The 19,060-nt window shown below is 45.8% G+C and overlaps 1 protein-coding gene across 1 annotated transcript in view; it reads left to right on the top strand.

The window, feature by feature from the left end:
• Positions 1–19,060, top strand: part of lnx2a (ligand of numb-protein X 2a) — a 49,041-nt gene that overhangs the window by 18,786 nt on the left and 11,195 nt on the right. Inside the window, exons 4-7 of the mRNA XM_060899846.1 lie at positions 7,423–7,560; positions 7,854–8,053; positions 8,672–9,055; positions 10,101–10,283. Of these exons, the coding sequence (XP_060755829.1) occupies positions 7,423–7,560; positions 7,854–8,053; positions 8,672–9,055; positions 10,101–10,283 (905 nt within the window). The remainder of the gene's footprint in view (positions 1–7,422; positions 7,561–7,853; positions 8,054–8,671; positions 9,056–10,100; positions 10,284–19,060) is intronic.

The raw sequence follows: 19,060 nt of genomic DNA, 5'->3' as shown, positions 1-19,060 counted from the left end.
GAAAGAAGTAATCTTCTTCTGCCCCGGACAGTCTTTGGCTTTCTTCCGTTTCGTGCCGCGGGATGACGACATCTTTAAATGCCCAAGTGTCAACAAAAACAACTCGCGAACTACTTCTGTCAAAAGCTCCCACGCTGGTGGGTGAAAGGTCATTCAGTCTCGAGAAATCTCGCTCTACAAAACTACGTTCAGACTGCACCCTGAAACGACCCATATCCGATTTTTTTGCCCATATGCGACCTGTATCCGATTTGTTATTGACAATCTGAACGACACAGATCCGATTTTTTCACATGCGACCCAGGCCGCTTGGATATGTGGTCCTAATTCCGATGCATATCCGTTATTTTCACATGCGACTGCAGTCTGACCGGACAGGTCGCATTCATGCGACCTACACGTCATCAACAAGAGACAAACGTCACTATTCTGCGTTGGCTAATCCCGCCTCTTTGGTGGAAACTTGAAGAGTACGCTTTTTTTTTTTGTTTACATATTACGTAGATGTGCTTATTACGTGTCAATTTGCGCATGCGGGACACTTTTGGGTCGTTTTCCGTTCACATTGGAGATCGCATACAAGTCTCATATAATTGGTAATGTGAACGGCCTAACAAAAAAATCGGATTTCACAACAAATCGGATATGGGTCGTTTCAGGTTGCAGTCTGAACGTAGTGCAAGTCAGCTGACCTTGTATGTAACCCATGTCAAATCTCGCGAGAGCAGCCGCGACAAATAAACAACATGGCGCCTCAGTCTGGAAACCGCCAATTCGGATTGTTTTTGCACCGTCTGGTGGTGTATCTACTATGATTGGAATATTTTTGGAGTAATTATAACGTATTTGATGATCAGACACATTGTCACGTGGTGTTGCTGGGATGTTTTCACGGAGAAAAGATCGTTTTGAGAAAGATTGCATGTTGTGCAGTAGCATATAAGTGCATGGCCTAAGTGTGACTTGGGGTTCAATTGGCATTTCGGTAAGAGGGCGCAGCGCCCCTGTTCCCCGGTTTAGACGAAAGCCTGACTAGTCATCTATGTCAAAAACTAATTTAAAGATAAGTTCTACATGAATGCTAGTTGTTGTTTTTTTTTGTTTGTTTGTTGTTGTTTTTTTGTTTGGGAGTAATTTGTTTAATTCAGTTTAGTATTATGTTATTAATCATATTCAAATAGTAAAGGTGCTTAGTTGATATATAAGACATATATATAAGTTTGTGTACAAATATGATCTTAGAGTAATTATATGACAGTGTGAAGACATACAGTACTAAGTCATTTGATTCTGATTGATAATGGTTTTTGTAGTTTGAATTTGATATTCTTTTCCTAATGCCAATATACAATTAGTTTGATAATGTTTGGTCTTATGTAAGTTTTATTTAAAAATATTATGAAATATATTTAATCTGTTCTTGTGTAATTGTAGGTACTGTAAGATTGTAAATGATAGAGATTATATACTTTTTAGGAAGTCTGAATTTTGAGATTATCTCCAGTCATTTATATCAAAATCTAGTTTAAATATGGGTAGATTGTTTAATGTTTTTCACTTTCACGAAAGGTGGTCTGAACAAAACAAATATGATAGCATTTTTAAATATTTGATAGTGATTTTATTTTATTCAGAAAGTCAGATTTTTCATCTTATTATTAATTAATAGTGGCAAGACTACATGGATTTTAGACTTAACTATATCAAATGATGTAATATTAACCTAGTCATATTTGATATGCAATATTAACCTAGTCATATTTGAAATGCAACATTATACTACTGGTGGTCAAATTGGTAAAAATAGGCTAGTCGCATGATGTATAGTAAAACAGTAACCCAGTCATATAACAGAAAACTAGTCATATTTGTAAGGTTTTGCAGTATATAATTCTTCATATAGTTTTTGATCTAAAATCTTTACATTTTTAAAGTTCAGATCAGATCATAATGTTTGTGCAATACTATAAACTGTGGATAAGTGTTTGCTGATATGGTTTTCATATCACTGTATTAAAGGATATGTATAGTGAGTGCCATAATTATGATATTATATAGATTAACATCTGATATGAATGTTTGTTACATGTATTTAGTTTTATTAATAAAACTGTTCTGTTTATAGATGTACTCTTGAAAATATCTACCTATGTATTACTTATTTTTCTGTCCCCACTAACTGGAACAAAATGAGGGATATTTTTACCCATGTTAATATTTTCTGTCCCCTGTTTCTACAACTAGTGAGGGATCTGTCCCCTATTTTCAAATTCCTAGATTAGGCTCTGACATCTCAAAAAAGTTGGGACAGGGGCAATAAGAGGCTGGAAAAGTTAAAGGCACAAAAAAGGAACAGCTGGAGGACCAAATTGCAACTCATTAGGTCAATTGGCAATAGGTCATTAACATGACTGGGTATAAAAAGAGCATCTTGGAGTGGCAGCGGCTCTCAGAAGTAAAGATGGGAAGAGGATCACCAATCCCCCTAATTTGGCACCGACAAATAGTGGAGCAATATCAGAAAGGAGTTCGACAGTGTAAAATTGCAAAGAGTTTGAACATATCATCATCTACAGTGCATAATATCAAAAGATTCAGAGAATCTGGAAGAATCTCTGTGTGTAAGGGTCAAGGCCGGAAAACCATACTGGGTGCCCGTGATCTTCGGGCCCTTAGACGGCACTGCATCACATACAGGCATGCTTCTGTATTGGAAATCACAAAATGAGCTCAGGAATATTTCCAGAGAACATTATCTGTGAACACAATTCACCGTGCCATCCGCTGTTGCCAGCTAAAACTCTATAGTTCAAAGAAGAAGCCGTATCTAAACATGATCCAGAAGCGCAGACGTCTTCTCTGGGCCAAGGCTCATTTAAAATGGACTGTGGCAAAGTGGAAAACTGTTCTGTGGTCAGACGAATCAAAATTTGAAGTTCTTTATGGAAATCAGGGACGCCGTGTCATTCGGACTAAAGAGGAGAAGGACGACCCAAGTTGTTATCAGCGCTCAGTTCAGAAGCCTGCATCTCTGATGGTATGGGGTTGCATTAGTGCGTGTGGCATGGGCAGCTTACACATCTGGAAAGACACCATCAATGCTGAAAGGTATATCCAGGTTCTAGAGCAACATATGCTCCCATCCAGACGACGTCTCTTTCAGGGAAGACCTTGCATTTTCCAACAGGACAATGCCAAACCACATACTGCATCAATTACAGCATCATCGTAGAAGAAGGGTCCGGGTATTGAACTGGCCAGCCTGCAGTCCAGATCTTTCACCCATAGAAAACATTTGGCGCATCATAAAACGGAAGATACGACAAAAAAGACCTAAAACAGTTGAGCAACTAGAATCCTACATTAGACAAGAATGGGTTAACATTCCTATCCCTAAACTTGAGCAACTTGTCTCCTCAGTTCCCAGACGTTTACAGACTGTTGTAAAGAGACAAGGGGATGTCTCACAGTGGTAAACATGGCCTTGTCCCAACTTTTTTGAGATGTTGTTGTCATGAAATTTAAAATCACCTAATTTTTCTCTTTAAATGATACATTTTCTCAGTTTAAACATTTGATATGTCATCTATGTTCTATTCTGAATAAAATATGGAATTTTGAAACTTCCACATCATTGCATTCCGTTTTTATTTACAATTTGTACTTTGTCCCAACTTTTTTTTGGAATCGGGGTTGTAGATGGATGGCCCTTATAATGACCATGAACTTAAAAGTAAAGACCCTGAAAATAGCCTATGGTTAATTTAGATCGATAATATCAGGAACAGAGTGGATGTTTTTCTACTTCAAGGTGAATCAACATAGGCAACTTTCTGTCCCTAAATATAAGGCGTACATTCTGTGTGTCTGCGCACGTCCATGTGGATGCATGCAGCCAAGCACACAAAATTGGAGAAAGAAGGTACAGTGATGCCATGCAAGTTCATGCAGTCAAGTGATTGACTGCTTTGCCACAATGAAAAACAGACGGTACAGTTTAATGATAAAATAATAAGCATTTAGAATAGATAGACTTAGGTTCTCAATCAGGGGAATACTTTGTTTACTTTCAGATCATTTCACATCATATCAGGTATACGATTGTGAAAGTCATAAAGTGATTTTTTTTTTATAATGTTCCCTCCTGTAGTACTTGATTATTTTAGTGTGGAACATAGAAGAGGAATGCAAAAGTTCAATGGCTAGAGTCAGAGGTTGCTATTATTTGCATACCGATCTGCTTTACTTTGTGTTGAGGTTCATGTTTATTTAAATAAATATTTTCATACATTCATGAATGTATCTTTGCATTTTTACCTTCACCAGTGCTTTTGTCAGTATGAGTATGGCAGTGGCAATAATAACAAGCAAAGCAATGGAAGCTGGTTAAGCACATAGCCTAGAATAGCACATTTCATACGCAGCAAGCTTTCAAAAAAATTATATGGGTATTTGGAGGGGGGCTGTGCCCCAGTAGAGCTTTATGTCTAGCAATGCCTCTGGTACCTGATCTACACTTTTCCATCAGTGGTTTGAGTCTAACACCACCAGCCGCTCAATTCAATTAAAACCCAGCAGTAAATCAGATGTGAGGAAGAATGAATCGAAACAAAACTACACATTCAGAATGTGAATAAAAGCAATAAAAATGGATGTATTGTGTTTTATTCCTCTTGTACCATTGCAAGTTGGCAGTGATTACAATTTTGAATTTGATACCGAAACAAAATGTCGCAGTTGTTAACCAGTTATAGTTACAGTGGGGCAAAAAAGTATTTAGTCAGCCACCAATTGTGCAAGTTCTCCCACAAAGATGAGAGAGGCCTGTAATTTTCATCATAGGTACAGTATACCTCAACTATGAGAGACAGAATGAGAAAAAAAAAACAGAAAATCACATTGTCTGATTTTTAAAGAATTTATTTGCAAATTATGGTGGAAAATAAGTATTTGGTCAATAACAAAAGTTCATCTCAATACTTTGCTATATACCCTTTGTTGGCAATGACAGAGGTCAAATGTTTTTTGTAAGTCTTCACAAGGTTTTCACACACTGTTGCTGGTATTTTGGCCCATTCCTCCATGCAGATCTCCTCTAGAGCAGTGATGTTTTGGGGCTGTCGCTGGGCAACATGGACTTTCAACTCCCTCCAAAGATTTTCTATGGAGTTGAGATTTGGAGACTGGCTAGGCCACTCCAGGACCTTGAAATGCTTCTTACGAAGCCACTCCTTCGTTGCCTGGGCGGTGTGTTTGGGATCATTGTCATGCTGAAAGACCCAGCCACGTTTCATCTTCAATGCCCTTGCTGACGGAAGGAGGTTTTCACTCAAAATCTCACGATTCATGGCCCCATTCATTCTTTCCTTTACACGGATCAGTCGTCCTGGTCCCTTTGCAGAAAAACAGCCCCAAAGCATGATGTTTCCACCCCCATGCTTCACAGTAGGTATGGTGTTCTTTGGATGCAACTCAGCATTCTTTCTCCTCCAAACACGACAAGTTGAGTTTTTACCAAAAAGTTCTATTTTGGTTTCATCTGACCATATGACATTCTCCCAATCCTCTTCTGGATCATCCAAATGCTCTCTAGCAAACTTCAGACGGGCCTGGACATGTACTGGCTTAAGCAGGGGGACACGTCTGGCACTGCAGGATTTGAGTCCCTGGCGGCGTAGTGTGTTACTGATGGTAGCCTTTGTTACTTTGGTCCCAGCTCTCTGCAGGTCATTCACTAGGTCCCCCCGTGTGGTTCTGGGATTTTTGCTCACCGTTCTTGTGATCATTTTGACCCCACGGGGTGAGATCTTGTGTGGAGCCCCAGATCGAGGGAGATTATCAGTGGTCTTGTATGTCTTCCATTTTCTATTAATTGCTCCCACAGTTGATTTCTTCACACCAAGCTGCTTACAGATTCAGTCTTCCCAGCCTGGTGCAGGTCTACAATTTTGTTTCTGGTGCCCTTTGACAGCTCTTTGGTCTTGGCCATAGTGGAGTTTGGAGTGTGACTGTTTGAGGTTGTGGACAGGTGTCTTTTATACTGATAACGAGTTCAAACAGGTGCCATTAATACAGGTAACGAGTGGAGGACAGAGGAGCCTCTTAAAGAAGAAGTTACAGGTCTGTGAGAGCCAGAAATCTTGCTTGTTTGTAGGTGACCAAATACTTATTTTACAGAGGAATTTACCAATTAATTCATTAAAAATCCTACAGTGTGATTTCCTGGATTCTTTCTCCCCATTCTGTCTATCATAGTTGAAGTGTACCTATGATGAAAATTACAGGCCTCTCTCATCTTTTTAAGTGGGAGAACTTGCACAATTGGTGGCTGACTAAATACTTTTTTGCCCCACTGTATATTAAGGGTAAGAAATGTCCATGAAACAAGTTGCTTTTCCTGCTTACATTATAGCAGCTATAAACAGTCATCCCGTCACCAGCCTCTGTATCTTCTCTCTCTTGAAGTAATAAGATGCAGCTTGTTGTGTTGTCGAGAAACTACACTGTCCTGAAGACTTTCCTTGTCAGACTTTTACAAATTACAGCTCACCATTGTGAAAGTTATGATATTTATTAATGAGTTCTTGTGATTTTATTTAAATAGGTTTTGTCTCATCTCATTATCTCTAGCCGCTTTATCCTGTTCTACAGGGTTGCAGGCAAGCTGGAGCCTATCCCAGCTGACTACGGGCGAAAGGCCGGGTACACCCTGGACAAGTCGCCAGGTCATCACAGGGCTGACACATAGACACAGACAACCATTCACACTCACATTCACACCTACGCTCAATTTAGAGTCACCAGTTAACCTAACCTGCATGTCTTTGGACTGTGGGGGAAACCGGAGCACCCGGAGGAAACCCACGCGGACACGGGGAGAACATGCAAACTCTGCATAGAAAGGCCCTCGCCTGCCACGGGACTCGAACCCGGACCTTCTTGCTGTGAGGCGACAGCGCTAACCACTACACCACCGTGCCACCCATAATAGGTTTTGTTCAGCTTCAAAAACAAGTAGATTGTTCTCTCAGTGGAGGAAAACAAAAAGCTCTGTGGTGCTAATAAATAGCCAGAAGGTTAATTTTATATATACACATTTTATTAATGAGGCTAATATTTGAATTGTTCAGAAAATAAATGTCTCAAGGGGTGATGGTATTTATTTTACATGTAGAGAGGTCTCTGGAGACAATAAACTGGAAACCCTGGGTTAGATGATTGAAAGGGTGGAAAAGCATGTATAAGTGTGATCGCATGGGACAGAACATGAGAATGTGTTTGTTTAAGTTATGTGATTTAATTTGCATAATTAGTCCACATGGGAATTTTAGACTATTACAGTGACTCGATACAGAGGCATTAAAACACAAAAGGTGGTTGATGTACTATGAGGAATTGATTAACCTGAGACCTTTTTTTTAGGTGTCCAAGGTTTGGAGCGTGTCCCTCCACGTGTAAAGCGGCCCCTCAGCAACCCCTGCATTCACCTTCTCCGTACAGGCAGCTCTGCATCATCAGGGTGGGACTTTGTTGAGTCTCTGCCCTTATCAGCAGAAGAGGGTATGCCTATATGCACTGCTTTTATTTTAAAATTTTTTTATTTTTTATTTTAATGCTCCGTCTCTAGATTGGTGATGCTAAAATACCCGTAGGTGCAACTGGTGTAATTGTGTGTATGTTCATGTTGCTGTACAATGAACTGCTATCGTATTTCCCACCTCAAACCCAGTGTTCCCAGGATAGGCTCCAGATCCACCCCAACCCTGACCAGGATAAAGCGGTTAATGAAGATGATTGAATGCACTTATCGATACACCAGAGTCAATGATGGATGTACTGTTTCCACCTGCCAGGTTGTGTAAAGCTGCCATCTTTGCCTGAAGGCGAGATCACCACCATTGAGATTCATCGCTCAAATCCCTATGTGGAGTTGGGTATAAGCATAGTTGGGGGCAACGAGACACCTCTTATAAACATTGTAATCCAGGAAGTGTACCGTGACGGTGTCATTGCTCGAGATGGGAGGCTACTGGCTGGTGACCAGATACTGCAGGTAAGGGAAGCTAATCTAACATCTCAAAGAGACTTAAAGGTGCAGTTAGTAATGTTTTAACTGTTTCTAAACCTGTATAATCGCATAATCTTTAAAAACTGATTTTTAAAAATGATTACAGTATTCATATTACAGTTTTAAATGATCTGGAAAGATTCTTTGCTTCATGCTTCTCTTGACATTTTTCTGGTCCAGAAATGAGCCCAACTGGTCTAGTTCAGGTCTTCCTCTTTAACTTAAAACTCAACTCTTAAGGTATACATATAATAGTTTCAACATAGGGAAAGGGGAGAAAAAAGAAGTCTTATCAGTGTTTTCATTGTAATTGCAAGTCTCCTAACAGGCAGCGGAGGGATTTAAAATATTACAAACTGCTCCTTTAATTCCTCCAGGAATAGAACTTTGTCAGCATAATGTCTTAATTAGTGATGACCACCAGCATATTTGACAGAATGGCAAATGAATCTGCATGTTCTCATAGCAGTGTGTGTTTATGCATTCTCATGAATGTAAATCTCATCAATATTCCTTTTGCATTTGATATTCAGTTGATGTTGTTACAAAGCTGCTTTTCAGGCATTGCAACTCTCCCTTTGTCCTTCGCCCCTCTTGATCCAGGTGAACAACGTAGACATCAGTAACACGCCGCATAATTTCGCCCGTTCTACATTAGCTCGCCCGTGTGCCACCCTACAGCTGACTGTGCTCAGGGAGCGCCGTTGCAGTGCCCGGCCACCCCCCGTGCCCGCTGTTCCTGCCCCTACAGTGCCAGAGGGCAGCCCAGGCAGCCTGCGTATCACCCTGCACAAGAGGGACTCTACCGAACAGCTGGGCATCAAGTTGGTACGGCGTACAGATGAGCCCGGTGTGTTCGTGCTTGAACTGCTGGACGGGGGATTGGCCGCCAAGGATGGACGCCTACACAGCAATGACAGAGTGCTGGCGGTGAACGAGCATGACCTGAGGCACGGCACACCTGAACAGGCCGCACAAATTATACAGGTAGAGAGATAAATGTAAATAGGGCTCTCCAGAGAGCACTCTCTGGAAGAACTTCTATGAAGAATCCTACAACAGAGGTTCCAAGTAGTGTATACTTTATACAAGAGCTGTCTGGAAATAAATGTCACTGAGATACTTTCTTTCTAAATATTCAACGTAGAGGTGTGTATTTGGACTGGGATCTCGCACAACGCAACAGAAAAGCCACAGGTGTGGGTGTTTTTTTTTTTTAACCTTCTTGGGGACAGATAGATATGAAAAAAGGTCATTTATGACAATGAGGGAGTGTATTGTGATCTTGTTGCGATTAAAAAAACATACAAACACATGTACATTAATGCATCTAATTTAATGCATTTAAATTTCCACAGCATTTCCTTGTCAGGTTGGACTTACGTCCACATAGACTTCACTTCTTGGTTGAACTCATAATCAGCACGTAGGAATTGTTCTGAAAGTGCAAACTCGACAGAGCGTGACATCAGAGTTTCAACAAACGTGCCCCGAGAAATCAATTACAGAAATAAAGTGTTGTCCTACAGATCTGCTCAAACAATCTGAATGCATCGATCTGTCTAATTATAATTACTAATAAAATGATTTGTAAATTGTTACGCGCTAATATGTTTTTATCTCACATTAATGAACTCAAAATATCCTTCATATCACAAACAGTGACATAAAAATACTAATGTGAGACGGGGGAAGGAGGCGGGGCTTCCAGAGAGTGTCAGTCCTATCATTCATTCCACATTCATATGTTTATTGGTTTATTGACCTGTGTTAGCCTTTACCATCCACTCTTTGTAGCTGTCATGTGATGGGGAAAACTAGTTAGTGGGTGAGAAATGGGATTTAAAAAAAAAAACCTCTGTGAATAACTCAGTCCTGATTGGGTCTTGCGTAAGTGTTACTAAATGCACAGCGGGAGGCAGTGAGGTTACACTTGGCAGAAGCTACTACATCAGTGGTTTGGCATTAAAGTTTAAGGTATTAAATTGCATGAGACACTGATGATGTCATTGTGGTTACTGTAACACTTCAGGCCAGTGGAGAGAGAGTGAATCTGCTGATCAGCAGGCCTGGCAAGCAGACCATGGCTGTACACACGGGCTCGAGCTCAGCCCGCGATAGCTGGTGCCACGAACACTTCCTGCCTCCGGTGCACCACACGGCTGTGCCAAATCCAACACCCAACCTGCAGCTCAGTCGCTCTTCCACATACAGGGTGAGTGTGTGTGTGTGTGTGTGGGGGGGGGGGGGGATATTGCAAACTCCAGTGCTTGACAGTGTCAGACAGTGACAGCTCTCTCTCTCTTATAGCAGCTCTTGTTTTGCCTCCAATTTCTCCTCAGTAGTAATTAATGACTCAATAATGTGATTGATGTGATGGTGTGGAACGAGCAGTATTGAGACTCCAGACATGGCAGGAGCAACAGCTTAATCCGGCTTTACGATCGCTGTAAAGTTTTGTGTTGGACACCAAAAAATTGAGTCATACATGAGCTGATAGCCGACAAGGTGCGTAGAGCCGAGTTGACTATAAGCCATGTACGACAAGATTGAGTGGAATAACTGTTTTATTCTATCCACAGTCACTGGATTTTGAGAAACAGAGTATTTTTAGTTTTTGCAAATTCAATAAATACAACCCTGATTCCAAAAAAGTTGGGACAAAGTACAAATTGTAAATAAAAACGGAATGCAATGATGTGGAAGTTTCAAAATTCCATATTTTATTCAGAATAGAACATAGATGACATATCAAATGTTTAAACTGAGAAAATGTATCATTTAAAGAGAAAAATTAGGTGATTTTAAATTTCATGACAACAACACATCTCAAAAAAGTTGGGACAAGGCCATGTTTACCACTGTGAGACATCCCCTTTTCTCTTTACAATAGTCTGTAAATGTCTGGGGACTGAGGAGACAAGTTGCTCAAGTTTAGGGATAGGAATGTTAACCCATTCTTGTCTAATGTAGGATTCTAGTTGCTCAACTGTCTTAGGTCTTTTTTGTCGTATCTTCCGTTTTATGATGCGCCAAATGTTTTCTATGGGTGAAAGATCTGGACTGCAGGCTGGCCAGTTCAGTACCCGGACCCTTCTTCTACGCAGCCATGATGCTGTAATTGATGCAGTATGTGGTTTGGCATTGTCATGTTGGAAAATGCAAGATCTTCCCTGAAAGAGACGTCGTCTGGATGGGAGCATATGTTGCTCTAGAACCTGGATATACCTTTCAGCATTGATGGTGTCTTTCCAGATGTGTAAGCTGCCCATGCCACACGCACTAATGCAACCCCATACCATCAGAGATGCAGGCTTCTGAACTGAGCGCTGATAACAACTTGGGTCGTCCTTCTCCTCTTTAGTCCGAATGACACAGCGTCAAGATGCTCTTTTTATACCCAGTCATGTTAATGACCTATTGCTAATTGACCTAATGAGTTGCAATTTGGTCCTCCAGCTGTTCCTTTTTTGTACCTTTAACTTTTCCAGTCTCTTATTGCCCCTGTCCCAGCTTTTTTGAGATGTGTTGCTGTCATGAAATTTCAAATGAGCCAATATTTGGCATGAAATTTCAAAATGTCTCACTTTCGACATTTGATATGTTGTCTATGTTCTATTGTGAATACAATATCAGTTTTTGAGATTTGTAAATATTATTGCATTCCATTTTTATTTACAATTTGTACTTTGTCCCAACTTTTTTGGAATCGGGGTTGTGAAAACTTTATACAACTAGATAGAACTCGACGCCATTGGCGTCGATGGGGATGCCTCTGCCTGGTAGGCTACACGCCTTATTAAGTTGTGATTTGGGGATGGACATTAGACCTCACAGTAATCTTGACCTGTGACCTTTTAACTTCAAAATCTAATCAGTTAATGTCTGTCCCCAAATGCACAAATGGTGAAAGTTTGGTGAAATTCCTTTCATTCGCCTTGGAGATATTGTGTTCACAAGGTTTTCGGACAGACATTTGACCTCACAGTGACCTTGACCTTAGACCTTTTGATCTCAAAATCTAATCATTTCATCTTTGTCCCAAAGTGCACAAATGGTGAAAGTTTGGTGAAATTCCTTTCATTAGTCTTTGAGATATGGCGTTCACAAGGTTTGGGGATGGACATTTGACCTCACAGTAATCTTTACCTGTGACCTTTTAACCTCAAAATCTAATTAGTTCATGTTTGTCTCAAAGCGTACAAATGGTGAAAGTTTGGTGAAATTCCTTTCATTAGCCTTTGAGATATCGTGTTCACAAGGTTTCGGGATGGACGCACGCACGGACGCACGCACGGACAGACGGACAACCCGAAAACATAATGACTCCTGCACCTTAAGGTGGCGGAGGCATAAAAATGTCTGACAAAATCATTTCCACTTAGAATGTAAACAAACCAGCGCAATGACTGTAGCAATTTGTGAAAAATGCTATAATAATAATAATTCTTGAAAAATGTTTTTAAAAAGATACGGTCTTACCATCAAATACTTTTAATCCATATTTTGTTGGGGGGGGGGTTTAGTTTTCGAGTACAGTTTTTATTTCGGTTGGTTCAGCAACACACTCTGCCATTTAGTTTTTCTCTACTCACGGTATATGAGCTGATAGCCTAGTAGTAGAGTAGCCAATCAGAGTGTACAATTGCTCATATCCAGTGAATGTGGATAGAATAAAGTGTTTTATTCCTTAGTTAGAGTCAGTCTGAGGTCAAACAATGTTGGGAGACATCCCCAGTGTGCTCTTTTGCATTTTCGGTAATAGAGCAGAACGGCAGAGCTAGAAGCACAGATTAACTATGGATATTTTTCCTCATACTGTATTATATAAACTGGATTGTGTACTTCGTCTTTCATATGAGAAGACAGCTGTATTAGATATAGTTGTCAGAAGTTTACATACAGTGACATGAATGTCATCCTGGATATGAATGTCTTGGCAATATTTGGACTTTCAGTGATTTCTCTGAACTGTTCTTTTTTCTGTGGCAGAATTATTGTACAGCATAAATATTTAATTTACAAAAAAACAAAACAAATTTCATGCACAATTTTCTTTTGGTTTTCTGAAATCAACACAGGGTCAAAAGTATACATGCAGGGTCAAAAATTTACATACAGCACACCTAATATTTGGGTAAAATGTCTCTTTGCAAGATTCATCTTGATCAAACATTTTTGTTTACCATGAACAAGCTTCTGGCAGAATTCTGGTTGGATATTTCACGACTCTTCATGGTAGAATTGGTAGAGTTCAATTGAATTTGTTGTTGTTGTTTTTTGTTGGCATGGACTCGCCTTATAAGCATGGTCCCTATATTTTCAATAAGGTTGAAGTCAGGACTTGTTTTAAGCTTAATGTTAGCCTGCTTTATCCTCCACAACCAGCTCTGATGCGTGTTTAGGTTCATTGTCCTGTTGTGACTCCCAGTCATGTTCAAGTTTTCCAATGGTTTGAGGTTATGCTGAATTATGAGGTAGTCCTCCTTCTTCATTATTCCATCCACTTTGTGCAATGAACCAGTTCCACTGGCAGTAAAACCACCCCAGAGCATGATGCTGCTACCACCACCAGCTCGTACAGTGTCAGTCTGTACATCATGGTCATTGTGGCCAAACAACTCAATCTTTGTCTCATGTGACTGTACAGCTTTCCTCCAGAAGGCTTTTCCTTTGTCCATGTGGTCAGTTGCAAACTTTAGTTAAGCTTGAAGGTGTCAATTTTGGAGCAGGGGGTTATTTCTTGGATAGCAGCCTCTTAGTCCATGGTGATATATAAAACGAGGGTTATGTATATAACCGCGGTTCTATGAGTTTCGGATGACCGCCAGAGGCGGTGCTTTCAGCACATGGATATCCATCACACGAACATGCAGGTCGAGTAATAGTAACAACAAAGTCACGTGTGACCTGGGTGACGTCACCCCGTGACCCCGGCATAAAAGACCGGTAAACCCAGGAAGTGACCTCTTGGCAAATCTTCTCGTGTACACTCCGAGTGACTGCCAAGCTCTGGCGGTCATCCAAAACTCATAGAACCGCGGTTATATACATAACCCTCGTTCTATTTCATTTCTCCTGACCGCCAGAGGCGGTGCTTTCAGCACATGGATGACTAATACCAACCAGGTCATGAGGAGTGCCTACCTGTACTCAGTGCTGCTGCGACGGGCCTGGAATGACAGCCGTCGCCACAGGATTATGTGGGACGACATTAAGACGGTAAAACCTGGTGAAGGTGCAGCTGGAAGCCCAGGAGGCTGCGCTGCATATGTCTGAAAGGGGCACGCCCTTCAGTGATGCCCATGAGGCCACCACGCCCCGTGCAGAGTGCGCCCTGACAGCCGGAGGAATCGGGGAGCCACTGTGCCTGTAGGCATGTAATATGGCCTCGACTATCCACTTGGATAGCCTCTGCTTAGAGAGCGCCAGACCCCTCCTCGGCCCTGTGTGGCACAGAAACAGGGCGTCACTCCTACGGAAGCCCTCTGTACGGGACACGTACACCCTGAGGGCGCGAACTGGGCATAAAAGTTCCGACCTCTCACCATGGCCCGCCTCGAATGCCACAAGGCTAAGGGGCTGGTTGACGAAGGTAGCAGAGAGGGTCTTCGGGAGGAAAGAGGGGTTAGGCCACAGAGTGACCCCACTGTCGCCGGAGTGCCACTGCAGGCACTCCCCACTGACTGACAGCGCGTGTAATTCCCCGACGCGCCTCGTCGATGTAATGGCCAGAAGAAAGGCAGTCTTCAGGGAGAGCCATGAAATGTCTGCCATGACCAGGGGCTCAAACGGTGCGTCGCAGAGAGCCTGCAGCACCAAGTGAAGATCCCATGTGGGTACCCGGCTCCGTCGGGGGGGGTCTCAACCGGAGAGCACCCTTCAAGAAACGTGCCACCAAGGGGTGGGACCCCACGGTCCTTCCCCCAACTCTGGCATGCTGAGCAGAGATGGCAGCTGCATAGACCTTGATGGTGGAAGGAGTAAGACCCTTATCAAACAGAGACTGGAGGAACAGTAGAATGGTCGGCAGGGGGCAGCATGTAGGCTCCTCCCCCCAAGTTAAGCACCAGTTGGAGAAAAGCCTCCATCTGTTGGCGTAGAGGGCATTGGTGGAGGGTGCCCGAGAGCTTGCAATGGTGTTGACCACTGCCGGCTCACAAAGACCTAGCAGGGGGTCCGGCCCTTCAGCGGCCACACCCAGAGCTGCAGACGGGCTGGATCCGGGTGCCAGATCTGCCCTCCCAGCTGTGATAGCAGGTCCATCCTCACTGGCAGGCACCAGGGGTCGCCGTTCAGAAGTTGCAGCAACTTGGGAAACCACACTCGGCCCGGCCACCGAGGGGCGACAAGCAGCAGCCCATGGTGGTCCATCGCAACCCTGTGTAGGGTTGGCACGATCAGCGGCAGAGGGGGGGAAGGCATACAGCAGTTGCCTCGGCCAAGCATGCGCCAGCGCATCCTGGCCCAGGGGACTGGGGCCGTGGAGGCTGAACCACAGAGGGCAGTGTGTCGACTCCTGGCAGGCAAAGAGGTCCACCTCTGCCCTGCCAAAACGTTCCCAGATGGCGAGAACCACCGCTGGGTTGAGTCTCCATTCCCCGGGATCGGGGTTCTGGCGGGACAGCAGATCCGCTGCCCTGTTGGCAGTGCCTGGTAAGTACATGGCACGCAGGCTCAAGAGATGTCGATGGGCCCACCGCAGAAGTTGGCCGGCCACTTCCAAGCACTGGAGGGACTTGGTGCCTCCCTGGTGGTTGATGTAGTACACTACCGTAGCGTTGTCCGTCCGCTCCAGGACGTGTCTGCCGGCCAGGCCTGGGAGGAAGTGCTGTAGGCCGAGGAACACAGCCCGTAGCGCCAGGTGGAGGTGGAGACCGTTGAGCCACCTCTGAAGTGGACGCAAGTCCAGGAGCCCCAGTTGGACCAGAGAGGAGGCTGCCGTAAGCATGCCCAGCAGGCACTGAAAGGTCTTCAGGGTGAGTGACCTGCCCCGTCCGAAGCGGCCACGCAGCAGGCAGATGTTGTGGATCCTGGTCTGGGAGGGGGTTGCCATCAACGACCTCGAATCCAGGTGCATGCCCAAGAAAGTCGTCTCCTGGCTGGGCACCAGCGAGCTCTTCTTGTAATTCACCCTGAGCCCCAGCTCTGCGACATGTGAGAGCACAGTCGCGATGTCGGTGCAGGCCTGAGCTGCTGACCGTGAACAGACGAGCCCGTCGTCCAGGTAAGGCAGGACACGCAACCCCTTGCCTGAAGTGGTGCCAATGCCGCTGCCACACACCTGGTGAACACACGGGGTGCCAGCGATATCCCAAAGGGCAAAACATTGAACTCGAAAGCCTGGCCCTTGAAGGCAAACCGCAGGAACTGCCTGTGGTGTGGCGCGATGGGAACATGGAAATAGGCGTCTTTCAGGTCGACGGTGGCAAACCAGTCGCCCGCCTGGATGTGGTGTAAGACATACATTGAACGCAGCATGCGGAATCTCATGGTCTTCAAATGGGAGTTGAGGGACCTCAGGTCGAGGATCGGGTGGATACCGCCGTCCTTCTTCGGAACCAGAAAATACCTGGAGTAGAACCCACCTTGCTGTCTCTGCCTGTCGACGGGAGAGATTGCTCCTTTCTCCAGGAGGGTGGCGATTTCCTGCCGGAGTACGAGGGACTTCCCCGGATGGCTCACGGTGGTGTGTTTGACCCCATGAAAACGCGGCGGTCGGCAGCAGAACTGGATGCGGTAACCCTCGGTGAGGGTCACCGGCACCCAGGGGTCTGGGGTCAACGCTCTCCAGCTTTGGAGCTGTTCGCTGGAAAAGCGGCCGACCGCCGGTGCGCTGATGTCAGCGCCACCCAGACCGCCCCCGTCGGTCACCATGGGGGCGACGAGGAGCGGACTGGGTGTAGGGGGCAGCGCCGCGGGTCCGGGAGGTGGTGGGGCGACGAAAGTCATCAACCCGTCTGGTCTCCTGGCGGGTGCGTGGCCGAGACAGAGTCGGTGTGGGCCCCCTGAAGGACTGGGCAGCGTTGCCGTGGTGGTGGGCCTGGCAGAGGCCAGCGAACTGCTGTCGCGCCTGGACGACCTGGGCACTCCGGTCCAGGGCTTGCTGAGCGGCCTCGCCAAACAGCTCCCCGGGGACAACAGGGAGAGAGCGCAGCACACGCCGGTCGGGCTCGGCCAGAGGGGACTGCGCCAGCCATATCTGCCAGCGGGCGAGGGTGAGATACGACATCAGCCGGCCCAGTTCCCGCGACGAGTAGGCAAAGGCCTGGAGAGCCGCGTCGCACAGCTCCCGTGATGCCGCGCTCGTCCCCTCCAGCGTCTGGGCGAGGGCCAGCAGCAGATGGGACATGGAATTGTCAATACGACCCATTCGTGCTGCCGTGTTGTATCCCCGCACGATGAGGTCGTCGGTCGCGCGGCATTGAGTGCGGGGGCATTGGGCGTCAGGCCGCAGAGCCTCGTTGGGCGAAAGGACGAGGGCAGCCACGGAGGGCTCAATGTTGGGCATCTGCTGGAGGCCGTAGGTAGGGGCGTCCTGCATTGCTGCCAGGGCCCTGCAGTCACTAGGGAGGTGGGAATGGCGTCTAGGGTCCGCCCAACACCTCTGTAACTCCTCGATGTATGGGGCCGAGGGCGGAACAGACAACGAGGAAGGCTGTGTGGAGCCTCTGAAGAAAGCGCTCTGATGCTGGGCCACCGGGGGCGTGTCCAACCCCAGACGGGCCAATGCAGCCCTCAGCGTTGGCTGGATGGATGAGCGTCCGCCTTCCGATGCTGCCATGGTGCCATGGCTGGTGGCCTGGGAACCGGCCGGAGAGGTGGAGTCTTGACCGTCAGACCCACCGCAGTCAAAGCTCTCCGACGCCCGGATCGACAGCTCATCCAGGCCGCGTGCATCAACGGCCGGTGACAGAAGCGGTGGTGATGGCGAACGGTCGGGCTGCCAGGCAGATGGGGTGGCTGCGGGAACACTGCTGCCCTGTGGCGGAGGCTGGAGATTCGCCAGCAGGGCCTTCATCTCCTCCAGCTCGGTGGACATCACCTCCACCTTCCGAGCCAAATCGCCCGGGCGCTTCTTTTTCGCCTTGGAAGCGGAGACGTGTGGGGGAGCCCCACGGCGCTTGCTGGGCCCTGCTGCTGCAGCCGGCACCCTGTCCTGTCCCCCCGAGGCCCGGGGGATGTCAGACGGAGGATCCATCCGAGCCAGCCTGGCGGTCCGCGCAGCCACGCTCAGGCACATGCAGTCTGCACAGGCCATGTCCGTCAGCCCCTGCCGCAGGTGATCAATACCCAGGCACGAGGGGCACTCGCGGTGGCCGTCCTCTGGCTCGAGGGGGGCCCGGCAGTTGGTGCAGCAAGAGAATAGGTCCATGACACCTGGCTGGCAGAAGGGAACTTAAAAAATAGGGCGAGAACACCCCAAGTAAGTATCCCAAAATAAACAATCAGGCGGCAACGAAAAAACGACCGGGCGGACACACCCGTGGTCGGGACGCAACTAAACAGTCACTCACTAGCGTGAGAAGACATCATACGCCGCTAAAACACACAAGACAGCCGGCCCATGAGCAGGCCGGAGGCAAGGTTACACAAAACAAAGCGGTCGATAATATTAACAAGGATAGGCGCCGTGCGCCACAGAACTGATAACAAACAGCGGCGAGAAACACCGCTTTAATTTAAATGAATGAAAACCGCTTACCTGAACGAAAGCAAGCCGGCCTCCAGCGGCGAGGACACCGCCTCGGAGGGCTAGTCAGCTAACTCCACCGAGCGAGAGCACTCAGCTTAACGGAGTAACAAACAATACGAATACAACACACAAGACAGCCGGCCCGTGAGCAGGCCGGAGGCATGGCTGCACAAAACAAGGCGGTTGATAATATTAACAAAGATAGGCGCCGTGCGCCACAGAACTGATAAACAGCGGCGAGAAACACCGCTTTAATTTAAATGAATGAAAACCGCTTACCTGAACAAGAAACAAGC

Source organism: Neoarius graeffei, chromosome 19, assembly GCF_027579695.1.
Source record: "Neoarius graeffei isolate fNeoGra1 chromosome 19, fNeoGra1.pri, whole genome shotgun sequence".
NCBI lineage: Eukaryota > Metazoa > Chordata > Actinopteri > Siluriformes > Ariidae > Neoarius > Neoarius graeffei.
Note: the sequence above shows the minus strand (reverse complement) of the source record. Positions and strands in the feature narration are given on the sequence as shown.